The sequence below is a fragment of the Thamnophis sirtalis genome, unplaced genomic scaffold (assembly GCF_051295495.1).
Source record: "Thamnophis sirtalis isolate CommonGarterSnake01/CBP01778 unplaced genomic scaffold, rThaSir2_p1.2 scaffold_1, whole genome shotgun sequence".
Taxonomy (NCBI): domain Eukaryota; kingdom Metazoa; phylum Chordata; class Lepidosauria; order Squamata; family Natricidae; genus Thamnophis; species Thamnophis sirtalis.
This window is the reverse complement of record NW_028261381.1, coordinates 182,927,025-182,954,971: the sequence shown is the minus strand read 5'-3', so window position 1 is coordinate 182,954,971 and position 27,947 is coordinate 182,927,025. Positions and strand designations below refer to the sequence as shown.

The 27,947-nt window shown below is 46.2% G+C and overlaps 1 protein-coding gene across 1 annotated transcript; it reads left to right on the top strand.

Moving 5' to 3' along the window:
* The first annotated feature begins 5,509 nt into the window (after positions 1 to 5,509).
* On the top strand, positions 5,510 to 27,213 carry LOC148049977 (ceramide synthase 4-like). The gene is made up of 11 exons (XM_087703415.1): positions 5,510 to 5,839; positions 9,865 to 10,038; positions 10,907 to 11,024; positions 11,473 to 11,591; positions 14,178 to 14,235; positions 17,646 to 17,696; positions 20,383 to 20,475; positions 22,186 to 22,314; positions 23,740 to 23,846; positions 25,472 to 25,628; positions 26,075 to 27,213. Exons 2-11 carry the CDS (start codon positions 9,869 to 9,871, stop codon positions 26,222 to 26,224), a joined length of 1,152 nt encoding a protein of 383 aa, XP_087559541.1. The 5' UTR covers positions 5,510 to 5,839; positions 9,865 to 9,868; the 3' UTR covers positions 26,225 to 27,213.
* The last annotated feature ends 734 nt before the right edge of the window (positions 27,214 to 27,947 follow it).

Here is a 27,947-nt window from a genome sequence, read left to right as displayed (position 1 = left end):
CAAAAAGAGACATCCATGCAACAGCCAGCTCTGACTCTCTAAATCACTTAGAATGATCTGTAAAACAAGGTAAAATGGTATATAAGTCTAAGTGCTATTGCTGTGGCTATTAACCCTCTCCTATAAAAACAACAAAAATCAGAATCAGCAGATTTGAACTACAAATCAGAGAACTTGGGTGAAGAGTGCTACCGTACTTCTAGATCAGTGCTGTCAAAGTACCGGCCTATGGGCTGGATGCGTCACATGCTGGCCACGCCCACACCAAGGTTAGCAAAGGGGGAAAAAAGTCCCGACACATCATGTGATGCCGCCGTGATGATGTGAGTTTCAAACCCCTGTTCTAGATCACTCTTTCCTCTCTCTCCCCACTGCAATCAATTTCTCTGTATATCACTTTGGATTAGCAAATGAGACCTTCCCTTATCACAAAACACAGTAGACATTTTCAATTTTTCTGTTGCATTTTAGATCTTCTCGGCACAAGCAGAAAAATAATGCATGAACACATGGAAGGGTAGGACTTCTGGCTGACGGATCTGTCTGTCTTTTTCGGATTCCAGTATAAATTGGGAAAGAAATGGCAATCTCTCTCACACTGAATGCTATAATAATCATGGAAGTGCCCTATACATATGAACACATCCTAGTCTCTGTCTACAGTACATTGCATTAATTTAAACAAGAGATGACCAAAACACGAGTGACTGAGTACAGAGATTTATGATGCAGGTAAAGGTCCAACTGGCAGACTACAAGATGTTACACAAAGGACCACCTAGTCACAACTGTCACCTGTTCCTCAAGGAAGAGTTCCGAGACCAGGAGGGTCCTCAGCTATCATTCTAGCTCCGTCTGAGGCATGGCAGTGGGTGGGAGGATCATCCCACATGTCTGGCAGTAGCTGCAGCCCATTGGAGCCCACTGGGGTTGTACAGCCCATGCTGTGCAGGTGGTTCCAAGCACTGGGACTGCTAGCTAGCTGATGAGAGCTAAATAGCTTGAAATAGATCTATACTAGTCTCCCTTTATTCATTTATCAGCACAAATGCAACACAAATGTAACAAAGGCAAGAGTAAAAATAATGGCTTTCTGTCTGGATGGTCTCTTGGGATGAGCCGATAGACAGAGAAAGGAAGCAGTATGCTCCCTTCCCTATTTGGGCATACCAGGGGTTGTGTGTGTGTGTGTGTGTGTATGTATATGTATGTACATACGTACATACATATACATACACACACACACACACACACACACACATATGTATTGTGTTGGTGTTAATTTTGTTAGAAGAGACTTGGATTTGCTTACCTTTGTCTCCTTGTCATTCAGTGCCGGTTAACACTTGATTGCTAAGAGAGAGATAAAAGCCTTGCAACAACAAACGGTCTCTCTATTGGTTTCTTCAACGTGATTGCTGGAATGTGACATCCGTCTTCATCCTGAGACATCTCCTCCAGCGTGATTCCCCTCCCAAATGCCGAAACTCCCTCCCCCCTGTTACTATGGCAGCCGACAGCAAGGAAGCAATATAGAGGCCGATACATGGTTTCAGTATAATGAAACTAGGAAGTAACCCCATTCCCCCAATGACACAAGTCACGTTGGCCAATTGGGTTAATTAGCGGGCTCTTCAGGCACTCCTTCCCCAATTTTATCTGCTGCCAGTGTAGATGACCTTGGCTCTCAGGAGAAAGCTCTTTGTTGTGCCTAGTCATGCATTCCAACCTCCTTCCCACTTTCCCCCTCTGTGTGGCAACTGAGGAACAGAAAGATGGCTGCGGCCTGGTTCAGTTCAAAGCTGACAGCTCCCTTTGGAAGCTACAGCTGGCACTGAATGGAGCAGGGTGGAGAATGTTATCTACACGTGTAAAAGTCTGTTATGCCAACCCTCTCCCTTTAAATTGAAGAAGTCCTCCTTGCACAAGAACAAGCCACGGGGGGCCCTCTAGAGGTTGCTGGAGGATCAATGACCCTGATGGCATCTGCAATCCAGCAAGTGGGGAGGGGGGAGACTTTGGAAAAAGTGCAGAGAAGAGCAACTCAGATGATTCAGGGCCTGGAGACAAAAACACAGGAAGACCGGTGGCAGGAATGAGGGATGGCCAGTCTAGAGAAAAGAAGGACCAGGGTTGACATGATAGACGTCTCCCAATATTTGAGGGGCTGCTGCAAAGAAGGGGAGGACAACTCATTTCCCAAAGCACCAGAAGGCAGGATAGGAAATAATGGATGGAAACTAATCAAAGAGAGAAGCGACCTGGAATGAAGGAGAAACTTCCCACTCTCGTGGCCTTCAGGAAAGCCGTTAAAACCTGGCTGTTCCGGCAGGCCTGGGGCTGTTGACCTTAGTGTTAAGGTCCAGTCCCGATTAGAACATATGTGTGTTGTGAATTTTAAACTATTTTTTTTTACTTATTTTACTTTTCTTTTTTTCTTCTTTCGTTGTAGCCGCTCGGAGTCCTCTGGGATTGGGCAGCCTATAAATTTAATAAATGAAATAAATGAAATGAAACGAAAGAATTAACCAGTGGAATAGTTTGTCTTTAGAAGTTGTGGAAGCGTCATCACTGGAGGTTTTTAGTAAGAGACTAGAGTACCATTTGCCTGGAAAGGTTTAGGGCAAAGGTGTCAAACTCTAGTCCCGGGGGGCCAGCCTGGAAATATCAAAGGACCGGTTTGCAGTACCTCTGCGCCCAAAAACCAAGCAGGAAAATGAGCAAAAAATGGGCCAAGAAATGGGCCCCAAAATGTTTGTTTGTTTGTTTGTTTATTATATTTATATGCTGCCCTTTTCCCCCGAAGGGGACTCAGGGCGGCTCACAACTCAAACCAGGGAAGGGGGATACAGACAAAAAATTAAAAAAACAAAGCATAACAATGCATAATTTAAAACTCACAACAGTCATACCATTCGAGACAGGGGCAACAGCTCTTTAGCCCCAGGCCTGTCGGAACAGCCAGGTTTTAAGGTCTTTGCGGAAGGCCTGGAGGGTGGTGAGGGTTCGAATCTCCACGGGGAGTTCGTTCCAGAGGGTCGGAGCAGCTACAGAGAAGGCTCTCCTCCGGGTAGTTGCCAGTTGACACTGGCCGGCGGATGGAATTCGGAGGAGGCCTAATCTGCGGGATCTAATCGGTCTAGTAGAGGTAATTGGCAGCAGGCAGTCTCTCAAGTACATGGGTGAAAAACGGGCAGAAAAAGGGCAAAAGATGAGCCGAAAACAGGTAAAAAACAGGTAAAAACGGGCCTGAAAACAGGCCATTTGCAGCTCCAGCAAAACGGGCTGCACTGGGCCCTTAGGAGGCTTGTTTTTGGCTGGTAGAATGCTGCAGGAGCCCATGGAGGGTGGAAACGAGGTGCACCACGGCTCCTATGCCCCATTTTGGCTAGTATAGTGCGGCAGGAGGTGTCCATCCTATCCTCCTCCCCACTCCCCGCCAGGCGCCCATGCGCTGGCATGCAGAGGAGAAGTGCAAAGGTGATCTGGCCCTTGAACAAATCCTCTTTGACACCCCTGGTATAGGGTTTCCTGCCTTAGCAGGAGGCTGGACTAGAAGACTTCCAAGATCCCTTCCAGCTCTATTCAGATTGAAGTTCTGGACTTGCCATCCCAAAGAAAAAAACCATACAAGATAGCCGGGGGCTTCGAGAGGCGCCGTTTTGCTTGCAGCATTCTCTAGAACAGCATTTCTAAGAGCTGTGGTGGTTCAGTGGTTAGAATGCAGTACTGCAGGGCTAACTCACTGCTCACTGCCAGGAGTTCGATCCTGACCGGCTGAAGGTTGACTCAGCCTTCCGTCCTTCCGAGGTCGCTAAAATGAGGACCCCCAGATAGTCTGACTCTGTAAACCGCTTAGAGAAGGCTGCAAAGCCCTGTGAAGTGGTATATAGGCCTATTGCTGTTTACAACCTTGGCAACACAAAGAGGCGTCACTGGGGAATTCTGGGAATTGAAGCCCTAAAGTTGAGGGGGAAAAAACTAGCTGGTGTTGAAGGCTGGTGTGCTTCCAGCTAAGTGTATTGTGCAAGGCTTGTGCAATGAATGAGTTTGTGGGCGAGTGTCTTGTGCAAATCTGGAACACAGGGTAATTTTGTAGTCCATCCAACCTATTTCACGCTGGGCCCTTTCTAACACAATGAAATTTAGTGTAGAAAAACGAAAGCAAGGTTTTACACTTAGGCAAGTAAAACCAACCAGATAGTCACAGACTAGATAAATTTGGCTCAACAGCAGAAACTGTGAGCGGGATCTTTGGAGTCTTAGTGAACAATCACATAAATAGGAGCCAGCACTGTGGTGCAGCTGCCCCAAAGGCCAATGCAATCCTAGGCTGCATTGACAGAGGGATGGAATCAAGATCACCAGAAGTGATGCTACCGCTTTATAATGCCTTAGTAAGACCCTACTTGGAATATTGCGTCCAATTTTGGCCACCCCAATGTAAAAAAAAGAGATGCTAAGACACTGGAAAAAGAGTGCAGAGAAGAGCGACAAAAATTATTGGGGGGGGGGAAGCATTTGGAGGCTAAAACATGAAGAATGGTTAGAGTAGTGGTGTCAAACTCAAGGTTCTCTTTCTCATTCTCTCTTTCTTTCATTCTCTCTGTGTCATTCTTTCATTCTCTCTCATTCCCTCTCCCTCTCTTTCTCATATTGCCCCCCCTCTCTCTTTCTCATTCTGTCTCTTTGCCTCATTCTCTCTCTCATTCTCTCTCTTTCTCATTCTCTCTCATTCTCCCTTCCTCCCTCTCTCTCATATTGTCCCTTCCTCTCTCTCTCATTCCCTCTCCCTCTCTTTCTCATATTGTCTCCCCTCTCTCTTTATCATTCTCTCTCTCTGCCTCATTCTCTTTCTCATTCTCTCTCTTTCTCATTCTCTCTCATTCTCCCTTCCTCCCTGTCTCTCATATTGCCCCTTTCTCTCTCTCTCATTCTCTCTCATTCTCTCTGTCTAATTCTTTCATTCTCTCTCATTCCCTCTCCCTCTCTTTCTCATATTGTCCCCCCTCTCTTTCTCATTCTCTTTCTCATTCTCTCTCTCTGCCTCATTCTCTCTTTCTCATTCTCTCTCATTCTCCCTTCCTCCCTCTCTCACATTGTCCCTTCCTCTCTCTCTCATTCCCTCTCCCTCTCTTTCTCATATTGTCCCCCCTCTCTCTTTCTCATTCTCTCTCTCTGCCTCATTCTCTCTCTTATTCTCTCTCATTCTCTCTCTCTCTCTCATTCTCTTTCTCTCTCTCTCTCTTTCTCATTCTCTCTCATTCTCCCTTCCTCCCTGTCTCTCATATTGCCCCTTTCTCTCTCTCTCATTCTCTCTCATTCTCTCTGTCTAATTCTTTCATTCTCTCTCATTCCCTCTCCCTCTCTTTCTCATATTGTCCCCCCCTCTCTTTCTCATTCTCTCTCTCTGCCTCATTCTCTCTTTCTCATTCTCTCTCATTCTCCCTTCCTCCCCCCTCTCATATTGTCCCTTTCTCACTCTCTCATTCTCTCTCATTCTCTCTCATTCTCTCTGTCTCATTCTTTCATTCTCTCTCTCATTCTCTCCCCGCTTCCTCCCGTCTCTTTACAATCGCCAGAATTACTCCAGGACGGCGTGAGAGATGGGAAGATCCTCTATCAGTTCCAGATCAGTGACCTTGCGCGCTCCTGCCAGGCGAGGCTTCTTTACCTTTTGCCCACATTCCAGGGAGGCGTCCACGCTGAACTCCGCTCATCCAAGCACGCCAGTCTTCTCTCTGCCAGATCGAAGCTGGCCAAAGAGCAGCCCGAGCCCACAGCAGCAGCGACGGCAACGGCGACAGGTCTGGCGTTGAGACGGAAAAGACCGGGCAGGGTGAAGGGGGGGGGGGTTAGGAACCCTGGAGAGCATCAGTCCGGGCACCCAAAAGGGGGTTGGAGTAAGCGCTGGGAGGGGGGCATCAACGCTGTTTATGAGAGAGGTGGGCGGGGGGAGGGAGAAGAGACTCCCGTCCTGTGTTCGCCCAACCAGCCCGAGCAGAAGCGGCTGCGAGAGGAAGGGGACGCCGCTGTCCCGGCTGAGTTTTCTTTCTCTTTCCCGAGTGGGGCTCCCGCGGTAGAGCCTGTTGCGGGGTCGCTCCGGATGGGTTTCCTTCATGCCTTGAGTTCCCGTGTGAATCCAGAGAAAGAGCGGAAAACCTGGGTTCTCTCTCCCGTCCAGAAATTCCCTTCCAGAGCGTCCGCCGCCAGACCAAAGATTGTAGGAAAAGAACAACTTTCGGACCGTTTCTCAAATTTTCCTCCCCCTCCTCCTCCTCCTCCTCCTCCTCCTCCTCCTGCTGCTACTACTACTAATATTAGTAATAATCCATTTGGTTCAATGGGGCAGCCAAATTAAATGTCTCACATGTGGAGGTGGTTGGAAAGGCGCTTTCTCCAGAGGCAACTGAAGCTTCTTGGATGAGAAGCGAAACGTCTTCAGAGAAAAACCAGAAGTTCAGTTGCCTCTGGGGGAAAAGCCCCTTTGGGACAACCCGGGAGGACTGAGGATCCCCATTGACATGGGGATGGGGGTCTTCCTGGATATGTAGGAGGGGAAACAGGGCAGGTGACAAGCAAGCTTTGCCCCCCTGTTGCAACCCACGCTCTGCCCCTTCGGTGTCCTGATGTTGCTGGCATCGCAAGAAGGAAGGCAAGGCTTTTCTCCTGATTCTGAGTGAAAGATCTTCTGTCAGTCAACCAGAGGTTCTCCGGATACAACTCTGGAGTTGCAACTCCTAATACTCTGCAGACCAGGTAGCCCTGCATATGGGGAGGAGACCTCGGGGTTGATGGCAGCCTGCCAACTGCCACGTCTGCTCTCTGTGGGGCCCCCAGTGACTGGGGAAGGGAAGGAGGAGAAGAGCAGCTGTTGGACATCAGGAGAAACTCAGCTGAAGCTGCTTTTATAGGGCACCCTTTGCCAGATGGGCTCCAGGCCATGTAGGGATTTTCTTCTAAGCTTCATTGGGTGGGAATGTCCCCCTATGAGGTCTGTCTCAAGGTTAGAGAAATACAGGCGATCCTCGATTTACTACCACAATTGATCCCGTGTTGTCAAGTGAGACATTTGTCAAGTGAGTTTTGCCCCATTTTATTATCTTTCTTGCCACCGTCGTTAAATGAATCACTGCATTTGTTAAATTAGTAAGGTGGCTAAGTGAATCTGGCTTCACTTAGGAAAATCCACCAGCGTCCTTTTCCAAATATGGCCTCACTGGTGTAGTACAGAGTGCTACCATCATGTTCTACCATGCTCTGTGATCTTGATGACATCCCTCTGTTAAATGGCTTTTTTTGGCAATTGGAGCACGCTGGTGACTCACACTAGATCCTTCCAACTGGCAAGACCTTTGAGCCAGGTACTGCCTATTATCTATATCTGCATCATGTGTTTTTTTTCCTGGCCAGTTGCAAGACTGAACTTGTCTCACCATTGAACCGCATCTGACTGGATTAGTGCCCAATGTTCAAATCTGTCAAGAGCCTTCTGACTATTGAGTTTATATTCCAAAGTCTTAGCCGTTCCGTCCAAGCGTGTGGTCTGAAAGAGGGCTCAAAGAGGCCACCTCTGTTAACAGTGAACAGCCCTCCTTCAACCAAGAATGGGGGATACGAGAGCACCTGTCTCCTCTTTAGAATAATAGCAATAGCAGTAGACTCATATACCGCTTCATAGGCCTTTCAGGCCTCTCTAAGCGGTTTACAGAGAGTCAGCATATTGCCCCCAACAATCTGGGTCCTCATTTTACCCACCTCGGAAGGATGGAAGGCTGAGTCAACCCTGAGCCAGTGAGATTTGAACCGCTGACCTGCTGATCTAGCAGTAGCCTGCAGTGCTGCATTTAACCACTGCGCCACCTTGGCTCAGTGGTTGGAATGTAGCCCACCACTGTTTACAAAAGATGACTCTGAGGAAGACTCTGAGGATAGAGGTAAAAACCCCTTCAGGTGGCCTGAACAACTCACAGAGAGCTACCCCCTGTCTCTAAGAGTGCTAACAACCAGAGGACTGCAAATAATATAAATGCTTCTATTCCCCTCCAGTCAATTAGAACTGAAGAAGCTTCTTGGATAAGAAGTGAAATGTTTTTAAAGAAATAACCCAAGAAAATCTAGATGCCTTTCAGGGAAAAAGCACCTTTTAGACAACTTTCTGAATACCGAGTCTATATTCCAAAGCAATTCCCCCCAGCTTAGGGTCATTGGTGAATTTTGTGGGTGCTCCTTCAATTCCCTTATCTAGGTCATTTATGAAGCTGGTGAAGAACACTGGATCTAAGACAGAATCTTGAGGTACCCAAGTGCATAGATCAACTACAGGTTGATGTGGTTCTATTGAGAACTGCACTGTCACTGGTCAGCCAACTGCAAATCCCTCTGATGGTGGTACTATGCCATATTGTTCTATCTTACCAAACAGATGGCTACACTCTACTTCCTTCTGAGGTGGGTAAAATGAGGACCCAGATTGTTGGGGGCAATATGCCGACTCTGTAAACTGCTTAGAGAGGGCTGAAAGCCCTATGAAGCGGTATATAAGTCTAACTGCTATTGCTATTTATCAAATGCCTTTCTGGAGTCTAAGTATACTATATCCTTAGCATTTCCTTACACCACTGATTTTGTCAATCAAAGAAGGCAATCAGGTTTGTCTGGATGACCTATCCGATTTTTTGGAGTATAAGACGCACCTTTTTCCCCGCTAAAAGAGGGTGAAAATTTGAGTGCATCTTATACACCAAATGTAGACCTGCCCACCCGCCCACCCTTTGGCCTCTGCCTCCCAGCAATTTACCTGCTTGCAGCAAACAGAGAAAATGGGGCTTGCAAAGGCAGCAATTGGGAAACCGAGGCAAATTGCTGGGAGGCAGAGTCAGATTTTTTTTTCCTTTTAATCAGGCTAAACTGAAACAGGCTGTTTGCTCTTTGCTGCAAGGTGGTAAGTCAATAACTATAAATGCCTATAGAATGTTCAAATGTTATTAGACCTATTTTTTAAAGACTGCTTTATTATTGTTCTAGGCAACTTAAAATGAAGAAGCTTTTTAAAATAAATGCTTGATCTGAAGAGGCCCAGTGCTGTTTTATCTTCTTTTAAATAGCAGAGAATAATGTATACTTCCACATCAATTTTACCAGCATCTGTACAAGTATAGTCTGAAATGTAACACCACAAACAGTCTATATCTTCTGTACTGTTTGCTGTTTGCTGCAAGGAGGCAAATTGCTGGGAGGCAGAGGCAGATTCTCCCCCCTTTTTTTTCTCCTCCCCAAAAGCTAGGCACATCTTATACTTTGGAGTGTCCTATGCTCCAAAAAATGATGGTACTTTCAACAAACCCATGGTGGCTTCCAATATTCATCTTGTTCATTTCTATGTGCTCTTGTAGAAATCTGTTGCTTGTTGACTTTTTCCTGGATTTTCCCATTTAGTGATGTCAAGATAATTGGTCTGTAATTTCTTGAATCCATTTTTAATTTTTTTTTGAAAATTGGAACCCTATCAGCTCTTTTCCAATCTCTGGTGGGTCCCCTGTCCTCCAGGAGCAATAAGAGACAACTTCCACTCCTTGCCCATTTCATTTCTATTATTAAGAACTAAATCTACCATAGCTCAACCTACTTCTCTCTGCCACTTTTTGGGATGGCAAAGTTGTAAGCCAGGGATGGGATACATGATCACGGAAGTGTTTCAATCATCCTTGAATTATCTGTTTTCTGACTTGACCTAACGACACACATAGCAGGAAGGGAAGGAGATGGAGTAGCGTTGCTGGAGTAGGAAGGGCTGAGAGGAGACCCTCCTTCTGAAAACATCAGTGTCCCATCTCACCCCCTGCCTTTCTTCTCTCTTCCCAGGGAGATGGCTCAGCTCACACAGTGGCTTTGGAGACAGGAATATTGGCTACCTCCAGGGTTCACCTGGGAGGACATGCAGGAGATGGAAAACATCCGCTATCCCCAACCCCGTCACCTCCTGCTCTGCCTCCCCATGGCTCTCCTGCTTGTGGCCCTCCGGTTCTTCTTCGAAAGGCAAGCTTCTTCGAAAGAACCTTTGCTTCTTTCAGTCAAAACCAGGGAGTAGTGGAAGGAAAAGACAACCCACCCACCCCCGCACCTATTTGGAGAGACCTTTCCTTCCCTCCCCACGCAAATGCTTGAAACAGTGGAATGTACCTTTTAGAAATCATTTTGGACGAACTGAATTTGTAAGGTTGACAAACGTGAAAGCCAAGGGAAGTTGAACATGGCATTATTATATTTGACATTGCTTGTTGTTTGCATTCGCTTTTTGTTCTAATCTTGGCTTTCCCAGCAGCACGAAGCCGAGTCCTTGTCTCTATGAACCCCTTTTATTTAATTTACAGTGAATTCCTCTCCAGCAAAGTCTTTCCGCTCCCACGGTCTTTCAGGATAGTTCCCAATTACCAAGCTTTATCAGGCTTGGAGAGTGGCCAGGCCATTATCTTTCAGATGCTGTAATACTTGACAAGAATTCAGGAATGAACTAATCGCCTCCTGCAAACTCCACTCCCCTTTCACTCCTCTTTTATTCCCTATGGGAGGGGCCATTCACTGTCCACCTGTGGCCTTATGCAATATTCCAATTGTGGTCTTACTAAGGCTTTGTAAGGTGGTACTAGAACATTATGTAATCTTGATTCTATGCCGCTATTAATGCAGCCTGGGATTACATTGGATTTTTTTGGCTTTGGCCGCATACTGTTGGCTCATGTTTAAGTGATTGTGCACTAGGATTCCAAAACCCCGCTCACATTTACCGGCATTAAGCCACATTTCACCTAGCCTGTACCTAGAAATGAGTTTTTTCTTGCCCAAATGTAGACCCTTACTTTTGGCCAGTTTTCATTTGCCTGACTAAAGCTGTTGCCTTTTCCAGAAAAATTGCCATCCCTTTGGGCAAAAAACTAGGTTTGCAAGAAAAGGTGAGGTGGAAACCTCCTCCAAACCCCATCCTGGAAGCTTTTTATACAAAGCAGAGGAAAAATCCCCAAAAGGTGAGTTCCTTCTACACAGATTTGCACACAAATACCACCCATTTCACTCTCAGAGGGACAATGGGCAGTTTACAGATCAAAGGATAAACATCATTCAGAAATAAAATATATCAATATAATGGGAGCCTAATACAAACAATGATAGAGTAAGGTAAAAATGAAAAGCTGAGTTGAGTGTCCTTCAGGTGTTAATCACTCCAAGGTTTACATGCCACACTGCAAGCCCCATACAAGTTGGCAGAGGCAGGTCTTCACGTTTTTCTGAAAGGTCAGGAGTGTAGAGGCCCACCACTCTGTCTCCCCCTCCCCCTGTATCTCTGATGTCTATTCATAGCACAGAGAAATTGAGGAAAAATTAAAAACTGTGGCCTGTTGCATTCCCCAGCAATGTGGTTTTGGGACTTGGCTGTGCAGCTTTTCTCACCTGGTTCTGTGTCCTGCCTTCCAGGAAGAAGTCAGAGGTTTAGCCAAGCAGTGCGACCTCCAACCGAGGCAGGTAGAGAGATGGTTCCGATATCGGCTGAATCAGAACCGGCGCAGTGTGACCAAGAAATTCTGTGAAGCCAGGTGAGTGGAAGCTCTTGGAGAAGGGCAATCCCTGTGCACTCCATGTGGACCAGAGCATCTCTTAGTGCCCAACAGGATCTTTGTCCCTGCTGATTTTACAAGAAGATTCCAAATGATTTAAGAAGAGTGTTTGTGTTGGATGTCTAGTAGGAATATGCCTGTTTGAAGAGTCTTTATCAATTGATCAAGGATGCTTCTCCCAAAGCTTCTATACTTAGAGTGGGTTTCTAAGCTTGAAGAAAGTTCACTGGGAAAAATAAAGTCTTTGAAATCAATTCAAATTCAAAATCAAACCCTGAGTAGTTGGATTCTGTCTGAAAACTTTTGAGCATAGGGAAGAAGAGACCGGCTGAGTCATCAGTTGGGATGGGGCAATGGGAGAAGGTGGCAAGGAAGTGAATGGCAGTAGGTACAACGTGGAAATACTTAATTCATTATTTACACCAGTCTACATGTGAAAGAAAAAACAATACCTCAACCTACCAAAAGTAGAAGCATAAAAACAGACTAGTAGTACATGTCCAAATAGGTAAGAAATACCTCTCTACCCTAGATGAGTTCAAATCACCAGAACCAGATGGTTTACATCCCAGAATTCTGAAGGATCTAGCAGATATGATCTCAGAATCACTGAACTATATCTTTAAAGATCCTGGAGTATTGGGGAACTACTACAGGACTGGAAAAGAGTTCCCATCTTCAAAAAGGGGGTGGGGGTGGATCCAGGAAATTACAGACCAATCAGCTTGTCATCAATACCTGTGAAGATCCTGGAAAAGATTATCGAGCAATGAATCATCAACACCTAAATGCAAGCAAAGTTATAACTAGATTCCAAAACATATGATTGCATTCTTTGATAAAATGATAAAATTAGTGGACCAGCAAAATGCTGTGGGCATAGTATGCTAGGATATCTCAGTAAAGCATTTGACAAAGTAGACCACAATCTACTACTTGATAAGAGAGGAAAATGTGGAATAGATATCATCATCATCATTTCGATTCATAACTGACAGATACACTACAATCAACATTTAGTCCTCAATGGAACTACATCAGAGGGTAAGTAAGCAGTTGGATAACCCACTTTCTTGGGTCCGGTACTCTTTGACATTGTCATCAATGATTGAGATGAGGGAATAGCAACAGCCCTTGGACTTATATACCGCTTCATAGTGCTTTTTACAGCCTCCTCTAAGCAGTTCACAGCCTATTGCCCCCAACAATCTGAGTCCTCATTTTACCCACCTCAGATGGACGGAAGGCTGGGTCAACCTTGAGCCTGATGAGATTTGAACTGCCGAACTGCAGCTAGCAGTAAGCTGAAGTAAATTGCAGTGCTGCACTCTAACCACTGTGCCACCTGGGCTCCTTGGAATAAATGGGGAACACATCAAATTTGCAGATGACAATAAGCTAGTGGGAATAGTCAACACTTTAGAAAATAGGCTCAAAATCCAGAAGGATCTTGAGAGACTTAAACACCAGGCCTATCCCCCACACACACACCTCAAAAAGGCAAGACACTCCTTTCTCTTTTCCTTTCCCTTCACCATTTTCCCACTATTTTCATTTTCATTTTATATTTTGATACGTTTGTTAAAATTATATTTTAAAAGAAGGAGGGCATTTGTGGGATGCAAAGGAAAGCATTCCCCCTTCAGCATCTTACAATCCTGGTAGCAATGCGTTGACTTTGGGTTTTACAGATTAGATTTATTTATTTGTTTGTTTATTTATTTGTCAAACATGTACAAGATAACAAGTATAGGTATGAGCATAAACATGAACAAAGGAAGTAAACACAAATAAATGAGGACAGTAATACAGGAACGGTAGGCAGACTGGTGCGCTTATGCACGCCCCCTTTACGGACCTCTTAGGAATGGGGTGAGGTCCAAGGTAGAGATTGAAGCTGTGAGGATTCAAGGCTGTAACAATGGATTCGGGTAGAGCATTCCAGGCGTTGACCACTCTGTTGCTGAAGTTGTCTTTTCTGCAATCGTGTTTGAAGCGGTTGACCTTCAGTTTGTATCCATTTTTTGCCCGTGTATTATTGTGGTTGAAGCGGAAGAAGTTGTTGGCGGGCAAGATGTTGTAGCATAAAACATTGGCGCAGTTCCAGATTGTCCAAGCCCAAAATTTCAAGCCTGGTGGCCTAAGGAATTCTATCGTGATAGAGGAGTGGAGGACTCTTCTTGTGAAATATCTCTGAACTTGCTCAATTATTTTAATGTCTGATATGATAGATTGAAAGATCTTTACAGAAATGGCTTGTTCACATTATTATGGAAAAGCAAAAAGCTGGGATTTGATGTTAACTCCTTCTTCTACTGCAACAGAGAAGAGTTGGAAGTCAATGCTTTTTTCTCTTTTCCTTACTTCTCTCTCTCTCCTTTCTCCTCCCATCTCACTGCATTTTATATTACTTTATAGCCTAATTGCCTCAGAAGTGAGGGCTGTTGGAGCAGTCTCAATCCTCTGTCAGCTTGACTTTATATTCCCTTCTAGCACTAGAAGCTCTGGAGCCCCCGTCCTGTTGTCCAATTCTACCCTGATGCTTTTTTTCTTGTTGTTTTCCAGCTTCAGAGCCGTGTATGCCATCATTTTCTTCTTCATGGCATTGGCCATCCTTTACGATGTGAGTGACAACTTTCCCTACTTCTGTTGGTCATTGTCAAAAAACAAACCTGCATATGTAATGTAGGTATTGGACTTCTCTGCCTCCCACCTCCTAACATTTAATGACAATGTCAGCGTTCCAAGTATCATGTAGAATTAAATCAGAATCAAAGGCAAAACGATCCTTAAAGTTCCAATTTAGAGTTTAGAGTGATTTATTTATATGCCGCCCTTTTCCCTGGGGGGACTCAGGGCGGCTTACAACTCGAAAAGGGAGGGAAACAAACAATTGACACATAAGACAATACATCATTAAAAGCACAACATTCATACTATTCAGGTGGGTTACAGTCTTTAATCCCAGGCCTGACGGGATAGCCAGTTTTTAAGGGCTGTGCGGAAGGTCTGGAGGGTGGTGAGGGTACGAATCTCCACGGGGAGATCGTTCCATAGGGTCGGAGCTACCACCGAGAAGGCTCTCCTCCGTGTAGTTGCCAGTCGACATTGAATAAAGCAGACATCTTAGGCACATCTGTGTTAATCCCAATATTGGAAATGACATCAGAATTCCACCCAGTTAAAAGTTCATGATCTTGTCCCCACACCCATAATCCATCACATGGTCCAATCTTCTTCTTCCACGCTGGCATCCACACCCAGTGTCAGCTTCTGCTTTGCTGTTGCTTCAGCTGCCATGAAACGGGAGGGGGGGGGCGTGGATTTGGGAGGGGTTAATGGAGGTGCTGGAGGAATGTTCTAGGATGTACCAGTCGTTGGGATTACGCATGCGTATGTGTTTCCCGCCTGCATCAACGGCCTTCACATTCCATCTTTGGCCTGTCTTTTTGAAGTTATCTCACACCTGACATTTGAAGGACTTATGATTGGACTGGAGCTTTGATCCTAAGGGGGGGGGAACGGGCTTTCCTATATATCAATTGCTTTGGCGCCATATTATTCAGATTCTGCTTCACTACTGCTCGCTTACCATTTATAATTAGTAAAAGTACTTTGGATTTCCAACCCATGGAGTCTCTTAGTCTTCTTTCCTAATTATGGAGTGGAGTGGGGCGTGACAAGAAGCAGAATCTGAAAATATCCCTTTCCAGGAGATTTACGTCTACCGAGAAGGGAAATAATGTCTTCTCCGACCAGAGAGGAGGAGGGCGCCTTTGGAGGGGCGGATTCCAGTGAACTAGGACCTCCCGACCTTTCTTTACACCAGCCCAGCCCGTCTGACCGACCTTTGCACGAAGATTTATTTCAACTGCAAATTTCCAGTCAGCCTGAACCTTCCCCCCCACCCCGTTGGTCAACTTCAGTGGGGCAAAGAGAGATAGAGACAAGCTGGAATGCTGGGCTCACCCAAAGACCACCTCAACAAACTTCGCTGGAGCCAGGTGCCGTGAGAAAACCTCAGGCGAGTGAGTTCCCTGACTATTGGGGCCAAAGGTACTGTGGGGAAAGAAGAGGGGGCGATGAAGGAGAATGGAGAAGTTATCAGCACCAGGGGCCCATGAGAAAACCCCAGCGGAGTGAATTACCTGATTATTGGGGTCAAACATTTTTGGAGGAGAGAAGGGGGGAGGAGGAAAGAGACTGGAGAAATTGGCAACGTTACCCACGCCAGGATTCTCCCCCGCCCCCCCCTCGGCCCGTGTCACCCCCTGCGGCTAGAGGTTTTGCTGATCAAAGAGGACCTCCCCCCCAGCCTCCCCCCCGAAGACATCGAATGGCTAAAATCCCTCCCTTGCCTGTGCGTTTTAATGGTAGTTCTGCTAGCCTTCCCTCCTTTCTCATGCAAGTGTTTAACTACATGGAGATTTATGGCCGGGACTTTGAATCAGACACTTTAAGGGTCAGAATGGTTCTTTTATCTTTGGATGGTGAGGCGGCTACATGGTCGACTGCGTTGCATATGTCTGGCTCTCCCCTCTTGGGGAATTTCAACCGTTTTATGGAGGCTTTCCGCCAACGTTTTGATGACCCGTTAACTGAGAAGCGGAACAAATTGAAGTTTTTAACCTTCGACCAAGACGATAGACCTGTCGCCCAATACATCCAGGAATTTCAGTGTCTTTCCCAATACATGAGAGGCTGGGGGGAGGATGCGCTTCTGGACAGATTTGCTGAAGGGTTGAACGCAGACATTTATCAACAATGTGTCAATCGTAACCTGCCGAGACGTTTAATCACTTGGTTTGAGCATGCTGCAGACGCCGAGCTTGACTTAATCCGTCTGCGTTATGCCACAGAAGAAAGAAGGAAGCGGAAAGAGAGGGCTGCCAAGTCCCTCCCCCCTCCTACTACTCAATCGCTTTCCAAACGACGAGGCGACGCGAGAGGGCCCCCTTCTGGCTCCTCCAGACCTTTAACATGCTTTCGCTGTGGCAAGCTTGGGCACACCGCCCCCGAATGTCGGGCTAAATTGCCCCTCTCTGCCCAACCCCCTCCCAGACGTGAAGAAAAGCCTGCCAGAGGCTCTGAAAAGAAGAAGAAGGAAACGGCTTTCGCTGGGGAAACCAACCCCCCTCCTTTTGCCCAGCCATTAAAGGATGACGCAGATGCTAACTCCTCTTCTTCTGAGGACTCTGATGACGACACATCGCCTCACTGGGTGAGTTCAAGTTATGGGGTGTCACGCCCCACTCCACTCCATAATTAGGAAAGAAGACTAAGAGACTCCATGGGTTGGAAATCCAAAGTACTTTTACTAATTATAAATGGTAAGCGAGCAGTAGTGAAGCAGAATCTGAATAATATGGCGCCAAAGCAATTGATATATAGGAAAGCCCGTTCCCCCCCCTTAGGATCAAAGCTCCAGTCCAATCATAAGTCCTTCAAATGTCAGGTGTGAGATAACTTCAAAAAGACAGGCCAAAGATGGAATGTGAAGGCCGTTGATGCAGGCGGGAAACACATACGCATGCGTAATCCCAACGACTGGTACATCCTAGAACATTCCTCCAGCACCTCCATTAACCCCTCCCAAATCCACGCCCCCCCCCCCTCCCGTTTCATGGCAGCTGAAGCAACAGCAAAGCAGAAGCTGACACCCAGCTTCTTCCAGTCAGGTGTACTGGTGCGGAGACAAAGGATGACCTTGGCTTCTAATAAAGAATGAAAACAATACATTCCACAATATCACTCCTGTCTATTCCCCCCTCCCATCAACTATACTAAAGAAACAGCATAATGAAATAAGAGAAAGTGTGGCAGGCCAAAATTCTAAAAGGAATATAATTGCAGGCCTGACAGATACATTTTTGATTAGCAAAAAGGGTCCCTTTTTTAGCCATTTCCAATATCTTAGTGACTACAGTTGCTTTGTGATCTCCTTTCCCTTCCATCGTCCCCTTCATGTCAGATCTAAAGAAGTGTTGGTGGGCTGGTGTGATGTCATTCCTAATGAACGGTGCCTTCTTGCAGAAACCCTGGTTCTGGGATGTCCGCGAATGTTTGGACGGGTACCCACATCAGGTAAGGCATTGGTTGACATGTGAATGAATATTTCATTGGAAAAATATCATATGAGGCCAAGTGTAAGAAAATCACCAACATGTCCTGGGCAAAATCATTGGACTTTTCTGACTTTCTTGACAAATTTATCATCCAAAGGATGGAGGAGGGAACTAGAGTTATAGCTATTTTGGATTTTTTTTTTATTTTTTTTTTAAAAAAAGATTTTATTGGTAAAAAGAAAATACAACATCCATAACTTGTAAAAAAAATACAACTACATTTCGAGATATTCCCATACTATCAAATCATTATAAACATCAAAGGTTAGGTATCTTTCCCTCCCTCTTTTCTTCCCTCATTTCTTCTTTTCCATACCCTTTTCTTCCCTCCCCCCCTTACTTCCTTCTCCCCTGCCTTCCCTCCTTTCTTTTCTCCTTTCCTCCTTTCCTTCCCCCTCCTTTCCCTCCCTTGGTCCCCCCCTCCTTCTCACATACCTTTCCTCCTTCCCTGCCTCTTTCCCTCCTCCTTCCTTTTCTCTTAATCTCCCTCCTTTCCTCCCTCCTTCCTTCCTTCCTTTCAACTCTCCTTCTCTCTTTCTTTCCCTCCCTCTTTCCCTCTTTACTACCCTCTTCTCTTCCCTCCCTCCTTCCTCCCCCAGTTTCTTCTCTTTCTTCTCTCCTTCTTTCTTCCCACCTTCTTTCCCTTCTCTTCTTTCTCTTCCTCCTCTTTATCCTTCCCCCCTTCTTCTGCCTTTCCTATTCCTCTCCTTTCTCCTCTCCATCCTGACTTCCCTACTATCCTCCTTCCCTCCCTTCTAACCTTTGTTACATTTGCATATTTTCCTCTGCTGAGGACAACCTGGTTCTCTTTCCTTTTCCTTGCTTGAAGAGGCAAGGATTATAAGTCCTCTCGCCTCATCTAAAATGAAGTTTAATCGCTAATTTCATGCAGGTAATTATAGCGGATTTCCTATCAGCTTTTTAAGGTTTTCCCAACATTGTAGCGTAACAAAATTGCTCGACGGTGGGTTCTCGCCCCTGATACATTTCTCCTTTCGTTTATCTCTCAGTTGTTGTATATTGTTCATTTGAGTTATTGGTTTAATCGTATTAGGTTAGTCAGCTATCTCTTTTTATGTCTAGGTCTTCACTGACTCATCAAGCCATTTGTATAGCTTCTCCCAGACTGTATAAAAGTCTGTGTCTTCTTTGTCATTAATTCGCATCGTCAGTCTGTTCATTTCTGCTAGTTCTAAAATTTTATTCATCACCATAGTGTTGGTGGGGGCATTTTCACTCTTCCAGCACTGTGCGTAAACAATCCTTGACGCTGTCAGAATATGGACTAGGAGGTATTGGTCAGATTTGCAAATTTTTTGATCTATTATCCCTAATAAGAAAGTTTCCGGCTTAAGGCATAGTTTAATTGACAGGATTCCATTCAGCCATCCTAGTATTTGCTTCCAATATGCTTTGGCTACCAAATATTTTGGATTTTGCTCACATTTGCAAACCAGTCGCAAACGTAAGTTGATTTCACCCCTGAATTTGATAACAGAACCTGGGAAAACCCTGGAAAAGATATTCAAGCAGCAGATTTGTGAACATATGGAAATGAGTAAATTGGTTATGAGAAGACACCATGTGTTTGTTAAAGACAGATTATGCCAAACAAACCACATTACCTTCTTTAATGAAATGACTAAATCAGTGGACAAAGGAAATGCTGCGGATATAGTATACTTAGACTCCAGCAAGGCATTTGATAAAGTAGATCAGAACCTCCTTCTTGGTAAGGTAGAACAATGTGGGATAGACAGCATCACCACCCAATAGATTTGCAGTTGGTTGATCAATCACGCTCAGCAAGTGGTCCTCAATGGAAAAATGTCTAGATCTTAATGCAGCAACCCTTTAATACAGTTCCCCAGGTTGTTGTGACCCCCAACCATACAATTATTTTACGTTTTCCGTATTTTTTTGAAAAGATGTGTTTTCCGATGGTCTTAGGTGACCCCTGTGAAAGGGTCGTTCAACCCCCAAAGGGGTCCCGACCCACAGGTTGAGAACCCCTGGTCTAGATAGAAACATGCAGTGGGAGTACCTCAAAATATTGTCTTGGTCCCAAGTGCTCTTCGACTACTTCAGAAACAACCTAGATGAAGAGATGGAAGGGATGCTCAAGGATGCTTTTCCCAAAGATGGGGGCAGGGGGATTGGTAACATTTGGAATAGCATGTCTGATTCTGGTTACCATGATGCCAAAAAGATGCCGAGGCCCTAGAAAAAGTGAGAGCAGAGCAACAAAGATGATATGGAGTCCAGAGGATAAATTGCATGATGAATGACTAATGGAACTACTGTATGTATATTTAGGCTAATGAAGAGCAGGCTGATGGTAAACTTGTTAGCAGTCTACAAGGACTAGAAGGGCCATCACAGTGTAGATTTATTCTCTACACCACCTGAGGACAAGACAAAGAGAGATGGGTCTGGATAAATCCTTTTCAGGCATGAAAGGTTAAGAGAAGCCCCATGCACATGGGGGCTCTCTACGCCAATACTTCCTAAACTTGACAACTTTAAGACATGTGGACTTCAACTCCTAGAATTCTCCATCCACCATGAACAAAACACTAGGATATTGTCTTTGGAAGCTGACAATTGGGACTACATGACACCATTTCTCCATTTATGCATTGCAGCCTACCCAGGCGAGCCTTTTGGGCTACTACCTCATGCAGAACTCCAACTATTGGTCCATGCTCATTACAGTGCCTTTTGACGTCAAACAGAAGGTGAGTGAGCCCTGGCAGAAGAGATGTGGTCCTGCTGGTTAGGAAACCCCATTCAGATCCCAGAAGAAAATGGGTGTCTTCCCTTTGGTGCACGACCAGCATTTATGCCCTTCAGTCAATTTATGTGGCAGCCCGTCGGGCCAACGCAGCTCAGGTAGTTCATTTGAAAACTCCACAATCCATCAGATGAAGAGAAGTGAAACAAAACAAAGCAAGGGAGCTAGTTTGGTGCATCTTAAGGTATACATGCTTATGATGCTACAAAAATTGTGGGCATGACCCTTAAGGGCTCACAGGGCTAATCTTTTCAGTGGGCCAAAATGGCACAGTGCGCAAATGTATCCATGCATGCGTGCCACAAAAAGGGAGGGCAGCTGCCCGGTGTGCATGCACGCATGAGCACACCAAGAAGATGGTCTTGCAGTTTCCAGTCCACGAATGCGCACTGGCCAGCTGGTCTTCATGCACACATGCATGCCAGAAACCAGAAGACTCAGGTGGCCATTGTGCATGCACACCAGTGGTGGGTTTCAAAATGTTTTAGAACCTCTTCTGTGGGTGTAGCCTGCTTTGTGGGAGTGGCTTGCCACCTATGTGACTGGGTGGGTGTGGCCAACTTGTAAAATGTGGTGAAACTCACTTAACAACGCTCTTGCTTAGCAACCAAAATGTTGGCTCGGAAACTCTGGCATTTGAAGCACGCAAGTCTTAAGCTGTCCAGTTCCAAGACCCTCGCACCCCTAACCCTTTGGGAAAAAACCCGGTTGCTCAAACTTGACAGCTTTAAGACTTGTGGACTTCAACTCCCAGAATTCCTCCTCTCGCTCTTCATCTTGATGATGTGCGGATGGGCGGGGGAAGGGAGATGGAACAAGTTCTAAACGGCACTGTAGATTTGTGGAACTTCTTCTATAGAAGAGGTTAGAACTGGCAGGAAGCCACCCCTGATGCGCATGCCAGAAACTGCAATATCATCTTCCCAGCTCATCCATGCGTACCAGCCGGCTGCTCTTTCCGTTTCCAGCATTCCGCGCACGTGAAGACTACCTGGCTGGTGCGCCAGAACCCAGAAGAGCAACAACGTGCAACAGCTTGAGAGAGATGGTTCTGCATGCCACTTCCAGCACGTGTGCGATTGGTTCAACATCACGGTCATAGGGCAACAGTTTTTGAAGCAATGCACCGCATGTGGGCTAACATATGAAATGCACCCAAAATCTGGCATCGATGAAGTTGTGACTTCTTCAGGGCTCCTGGCTGCTGCTGCACTGCTGTGCTGATAAATGAGATCATATGATCTTCATTTTCAATTTTCTGTGACAGTTTCCCAGCCAGTCTCACAATCCCTTGCTACCTTCCTCCACCCAACAGCAGCCAGATACCCTGTTTGCTGGGAAGGGGAAGGGGGAAAGGATGGGAAAGAAAAAGGAAAGAAGGAAGGAAGGAGGGAGGGAGGGAAGAAAAGAAAGAAAGACAGGAAGGAAGGAAGGAAGGAAGGAAGGAAGGAAGGAAGAAGACAGGAAGGAAGACAGGAAGTATTTCCAATACTCTTCACAAGGTTCCCAAAGGTAAGGAAATATTTCTGAAACAATGACTCAACAAAGCACAGTTGTCTATTTCCACTCAAAACCCCTTCCCCATAACTGGACATATGCCCCCCCCCCGGAGGAGCTACAAAATCAATAGCTCAGTTGTCTCCTTTTCCTTCAGGACATTAATATGGTAATTATCCATCACGTGGTTGCCGTCTTCCTCGCTAACTTCACCTATTGCCTCAATTTCATCCGTATCGGTTCATTTTTCATGTTCCTACACGATGCTCCTGATGTTCTGCTGTATGTAAGTTAATGCTCAAGAACACTCTTCCTCTACCCTAAAATTAAAAAAAAAAGAATATTCTCCTCCTTCCTCTCTTTTTGGAAAAAAAAAACACCCCAAAACAAAACCCTCATTCATGTTTTTTGGAAAGAGGAAATCAATCTTGGAAAGAATTTATACCAGCCTTCTCTTGCCTGCAGTCTGCCAGACGTGCTGGGACCAGATAAATAATTGATGCCGTAAGTCCCAATCTGGGAGGCTTCTTTGAAGGTCGAGAAAATGCAAAATGGGGGCTGAAATTGTTTCCAATTTTAGATATGCAGTTTGGAGTTTGAAAGCACGATTGTTCCGTATTCAACACGGAATGTTTGGCAATGAGCTAACCCTCACTTGCGGAAGACTAAGATCTTCCCAGACTTGCAAGCTGCTCTGCATCCAGATTTCTCTTCAGCATTTTCATATTCTGCAAACTACAATTCCCAGGATCTCACTGGGAGACAGAATACAGGTGCTGCTGCAGCTTAAACCCACAGAAATTTGCCATCATACTATGGAAATCGCGCGTTCTCACAACAGGAGCCTCAGCCACTCAACAATTTCTGCCCCAAAGATGCTTTTTCAAGAAGCAACTGGACTTTCTGGTTTTTCTTTGAAGATGTTTCGCCTCTCATCCAAGAAGCTTCTTCAGCTCTGACTGGATGGAGGGGAATGGAGGGATTTATACTGCTTACAGGCAGCTGATCATTTGCATCGTAGTGAATCGTTAAGCCCACCTGAAGGTTTATCTCTGCCCTCAGTGTCACCTGAATGATTTGAATGAGTATGGAGCAGTGGTGGGATTCAAATAATTTAACAACTGGTTCTCTTCCCTAATGGCTGGGTGGGCGTGGCCATGGTGGGTGTGGCCAGGGGGTGTGACAGGTAGCACTTGGCCTCCTGCACACACACACACACACACCCAAGCAAAAACAGGCTGTATGGGGAAGCGCTGTCACCCCCACATGCCATTTTGGGCCTAATAGGCCTCTCTGCAGCCTCCTGGGAGCCAAAACGGGGTGCATGGAGACCTCTGGAAGGGGCAGGAAAGGAAGGGGAGGGGCTAGTCAGCATATTAACAACCAGTTCGCCTGAACCCATCCAAACTGGCTGTATCCCACTCACCACTGGTGCGGAGCCTCCTTGCCTGCAGCCAAATGGCACAACCTCCAAGTGGCCTCAACAACTCACTGAAAGGATGCAAATGACCAGCCGTGTTGCAAGGAGTATAAATCTTCCCACCGTCCAGTCAGAGATAAAGAAGCTTCTTGGATGAGAAGCGAAACATCCTCATAGAAAACCTAGGAAGTCCAGTTGAAAAAGCACCTTTGAGACAACCGGGACCTGAATGACTGAGAATCTCCATAGACATCAGCAACAATTTCTGCTTCTTTTTCTCTTTTTCCCCAGAGCGCAAAGATGTTTAACTACCTGAAATGGCAGAAAACCTGCAACACTCTCTTTGTCCTTTTCACCCTGGTGTTCCTCTATGCTCGTGGCATCTTTTTCCCTTACAAGTACGTTTTGGGAATGCATGGAGAAAGGGCAGGAATTTGACAGCACAATTGCAGTGGCATCTCTCTCTTTTTTTGACATTTCCCCTCACATCTTGAGACGTCTTTTTTATATCGTGATGACCAGAACTGGATGGAAAATACTGTTATCTTGACCCCTTCCAGTCTGGCTTCAGACCTGGTTACAGCACAGAAACCGCTTTGGTCGCATTGACCGATGATCTCTGGAGGGCCAGAGATGGAGGCTATGCGTCCATCCTGGTTCTCCTTGACCTCTCAGCGGCTTTCGATACCATCGACCATGGTATCCTTCTGCGACGACTGCGGGAGGTGGGAGTGGGAGGCACTGTTCTGCAGTGGTTCTCCTCCTACCTCTCAGACAGGTCGCAGTCGGTGTTGGTCGAGGGGCAGAGATCGTCCCTGAGGCCCCTAACATGTGGGGTGCCCCAGGGTTCGGTCTTATCCCCCCTACTATTTAACATATACATGAAACCGCTGGGCGAGATCATTCGGAGGCACGGGATAAAATACCACCAATATGCGGACGATACGCAACTGTATCTGTCCGCCCCGTGCCAACTCAATGAAGCGGTGGACGTGATGAACCAGGGTCTTGAGGCCGTTAAGAACTGGATGAGCGCTAACAAACTGGTACTCAACCCGGACAAGACCGAGTGGCTGTTGTGTTTCCCTCCCAACAATTTGGCTAATGTACCAACACTTAGGCTGGGGGGTCAAATTTTATACCCCTCAGATAGGGTCTGCAACTTAGGAGTCCTCCTGGACCCACAGCTGACTTTTGACTACCAGCTGTCAGCTGTGACCAGGGGGGCATTTGCTCAGGTTCGCCTAGTCCGCCAGTTGCGGCCCTACCTAGATCGGGAGGCTCTCGCAACAGTCACTCGAGCCCTTGTGATCTCTAGGCTGGAATACTGCAATGGGCTCTACATGGGGTTGCCCTTGAAGTGCATCCGGCGACTACAGTTAATCCAGAATGCAGCCGCGCGAGTGATAGTGGGCGCACCGTGGTTCGCCCACGTTACACCCATCCTCCGCGAGCTGCACTGGCTACCTGTCGGTCTCCGGGTGCGCTTCAGGGTACTGATGACCACCTTTAAAGCACTCCATGGTAGTGGATCTGGGTACTTGAGAGACCGCCTCCTGCCGATTACCTCCCTTCGACCAACTAGATCGCACAGACTGGGCCTCCTCCGAATTCCATCTGCCAGTCAATGTCGACTGGCGACTACACGGAGGAGAGCCTTTTCTGTTGCAGCTCCGACCCTGTGGAACGATCTCCCCGTTGAGATTCGTACCCTCACCACCATCCAGACCTTCCGCGCAGCCCTCAAGATCTGGCTCTCCCAGCAGGCCTGGGGATAGGTTTCCAAGTTACCCGCCCGAGTGTTGATTGCTGAACGAAAGTTGTGTTTTATTTTTTTTCTTTGTTCACATTTTGTTTTGTCTTTTGATACTGCACCCCCTTCCCTTGTGATTGTAAGCCGCCCTGAGTCCCCTTAGGGAAAAGGGCGGCCTATAAATCTTAATAAATGAAAATGAAATGAAATGAAATGAAATACGGAGGAGATAACCATTTTCCTCTTTCTTTTTCCATCCCCTCTCCCAAGGATTCTCTACAACACGTATTACTATTTTGTGGAGCTCCACCAGCCTTATTTTGGCTACTACTTCCTCAACGCCCTCCTGATGCTCCTGTATCTTCTCGATGTTTTCTGGTCCTGCCTGATCCTCCTCATGATTTATAGGTTCCTGACCCATGGCAAGGTAAGGGCAGAAACTGGGCACTCAGTACTCATGAAGGTGGGAACCGTAGGCACAAATTTGGGAGACAAGGAGAAGGCCACCAATTACTCTAGTTGAACCCTGCTCCAATTTCATTTTCATTCCGTGTTGAGCCTGATGCAAGAGTCCTTGGTCCTGCTGATACTTGCTCTTGTCTCTCATTTCCCCCAGCTTGAATTGTAGATTACAAGCTCTGCAGGGCGCTTGAACATCGGCCCCATCTAACAAAATGACATTCAATGTAGAGAAAAGTAAAGTATTACACGTAGGCAAGAAAAACCAAGAGGACACATACAGACTGGGTGAAATCAGGCTTAATAGCAGTAGTAACCATGGGAGGGATCTTGAAGTCTTAGAGGGCAACCAGTTAAATATCAGTGTGCAGCAGCAGCAGCCAAAAAAGCCAGTTCTCTATTTCTCTGTTGCAGTTGGGAAATGATGTGCGGAGCGACTCGGAGAGCAGCGAGGAGGAAGGCGTGGATGAAGCGGACCAGAAGGCAGAACGAAACAGCACCATTGTCAAGGAATTGCGCAGCAGGTGTCCAAATGAAGCCATAGACACGAACACGAACTTGTAGTTTTGCATAAATAAATATGTTTGGGTTTAGTATCTACAGCAGACGGGACCGAAACAGAGAGGAGGGGACTATTTTCCAAGTTCACCTGAAGGCCAGACAAGGAAGGATGGATGGAAACTGACCAAGGAGAGAGATTCAACCTAGAAATAAGGAGGAATTTCCTGACACTGAGATCAATCAACCCATGGAACGGAAGTTTGTTTTTAGAAGCTTCATCACTGGAGGCTTTCGAGAAGAGATTGGACTGCCATCTGTCAGAAATGGTGTAGGGTCTGCTTGGGCAAGGGGCTGGACCAGATGACCTATGAAGTCCCTTTCGACTGTTATTCTAATTCTATTCTATTTTCCATTTCGATTTCTTATTCCTATTCCTATTATTCCTATTCTGTTCTCAGGCAACATCATGAGGTAAATCAAGCAACCCACAGCCCTCACAGAAGATAAAGGCGGGAAAAAGGGGAAACTCCCCCTTTACATCCACGGCAACCAATCATAGCACAGATTGCCTCATGCAGGAGCCGGCGCTCTCTGCAATGGAGCCGCGTGCATGTGGGTGCTTGCCAGCCACTTGCACGAACCACCCCCTCTTCTTCCCCCACACCTGTCTGCAAAACCGGAAACGTTGGGGAACTCTGCTCTAGAATATAAAATGAGAACGAACCTCCTCCTTCTAGCACTGATGAGGTCACCTAGTTTGGTCATGAAATGTCTCCCAGAGAACAAGCAAATTGTTTGGGTCCCATAGGTCTCTCTTGGGAGGCTACCATTCCGGTGGGAGGGGGAGGCTTGGGGAAATTCTTTTCCTTGGGGTTTTCCTTTGTTCCTTTCCTGGCTTCAGTCTAGTTTTGGGGAATTGGGAGGTGGAGGGGGAAGAATGGGCCTCTGGAGAAATGAGATCATGGCACCTGGGAACTGTCTCTTATCACCTTCTCCGCCTGAAGTTCTCACCACATCTTCACCCCTTGAGACAGAATATTTTGAAATCTGGAACAAAATGGATCAATGGTTGGAAATGAGGAAGAGGAGTCAGAACAGAACATTTGGGAGGGGTTTACTAATTGTGCTGGAGGAAGATTCTGGAGCTCTGCTGCCTGTCGGACTACGCATGTGTAGGAGGTTCCCGCCAAGACTAACGGCACCGACATTCCATCTTCGTGATGCCTTTTGAAGTTATCTCACACCTGACACTTCAGAGAATTGTGATTGGACTGTAACTGGGATGCCAAGGGGTGGGGAATGGGCTATTCTATATATCAATCGCTTTCGCGCCTAAATAATCAGTCTTCGCTTACTGTCAGCACCTCTTCATTGGGTAATTAGGAAAGAAAACCACGAGACTCCATAGGTAGAAATCAAGTGTACTTTTACTAATTATAAATGATTAAAGGCATAGCGAAGCGAAGACTGATTATTTAGGCGCGAAAGCAAATGATATATAGAATAACCCATTCCCCTCACCTTGGCATCCCAGTTACAGTCCAATCATAATTCTCCCAAGTGTCAGGTGTGAGATAACTTCAAAAGGCATCACCAAGATGGAATGTCGGTGCCGTTAGCCTTGGCGGGAATCCCCTACGCATGCGTAGTCCGACAAGCAGCAGAGCTCCAGAATCTTCCTCCAGCACAGTTAGTAACCCCTCCCAAATACCATGCCCTCCCTCCCCGTTTCATGGCAGCAAAGCAGAGGCTGACATCTGTAATATTGGAGCTGGATCATCCATAG

Excerpts from the sequence above, each read along its gene's own strand:
- LOC148049977 (XM_087703415.1), top strand. The coding sequence starts at position 9,869 with ATGGCTCAGCTCACACAGTGGCTTTGGAGACAGGAATATTGGCTACCT. Across the intron at positions 20,476-22,185 it reads CTTTTGACGTCAAACAGAAG|GACATTAATATGGTAATTAT; the intron begins GTGAGTGAGCCC and ends CTTTTCCTTCAG. Across the intron at positions 25,629-26,074 it reads GGTTCCTGACCCATGGCAAG|TTGGGAAATGATGTGCGGAG; the intron begins GTAAGGGCAGAA and ends TCTCTGTTGCAG.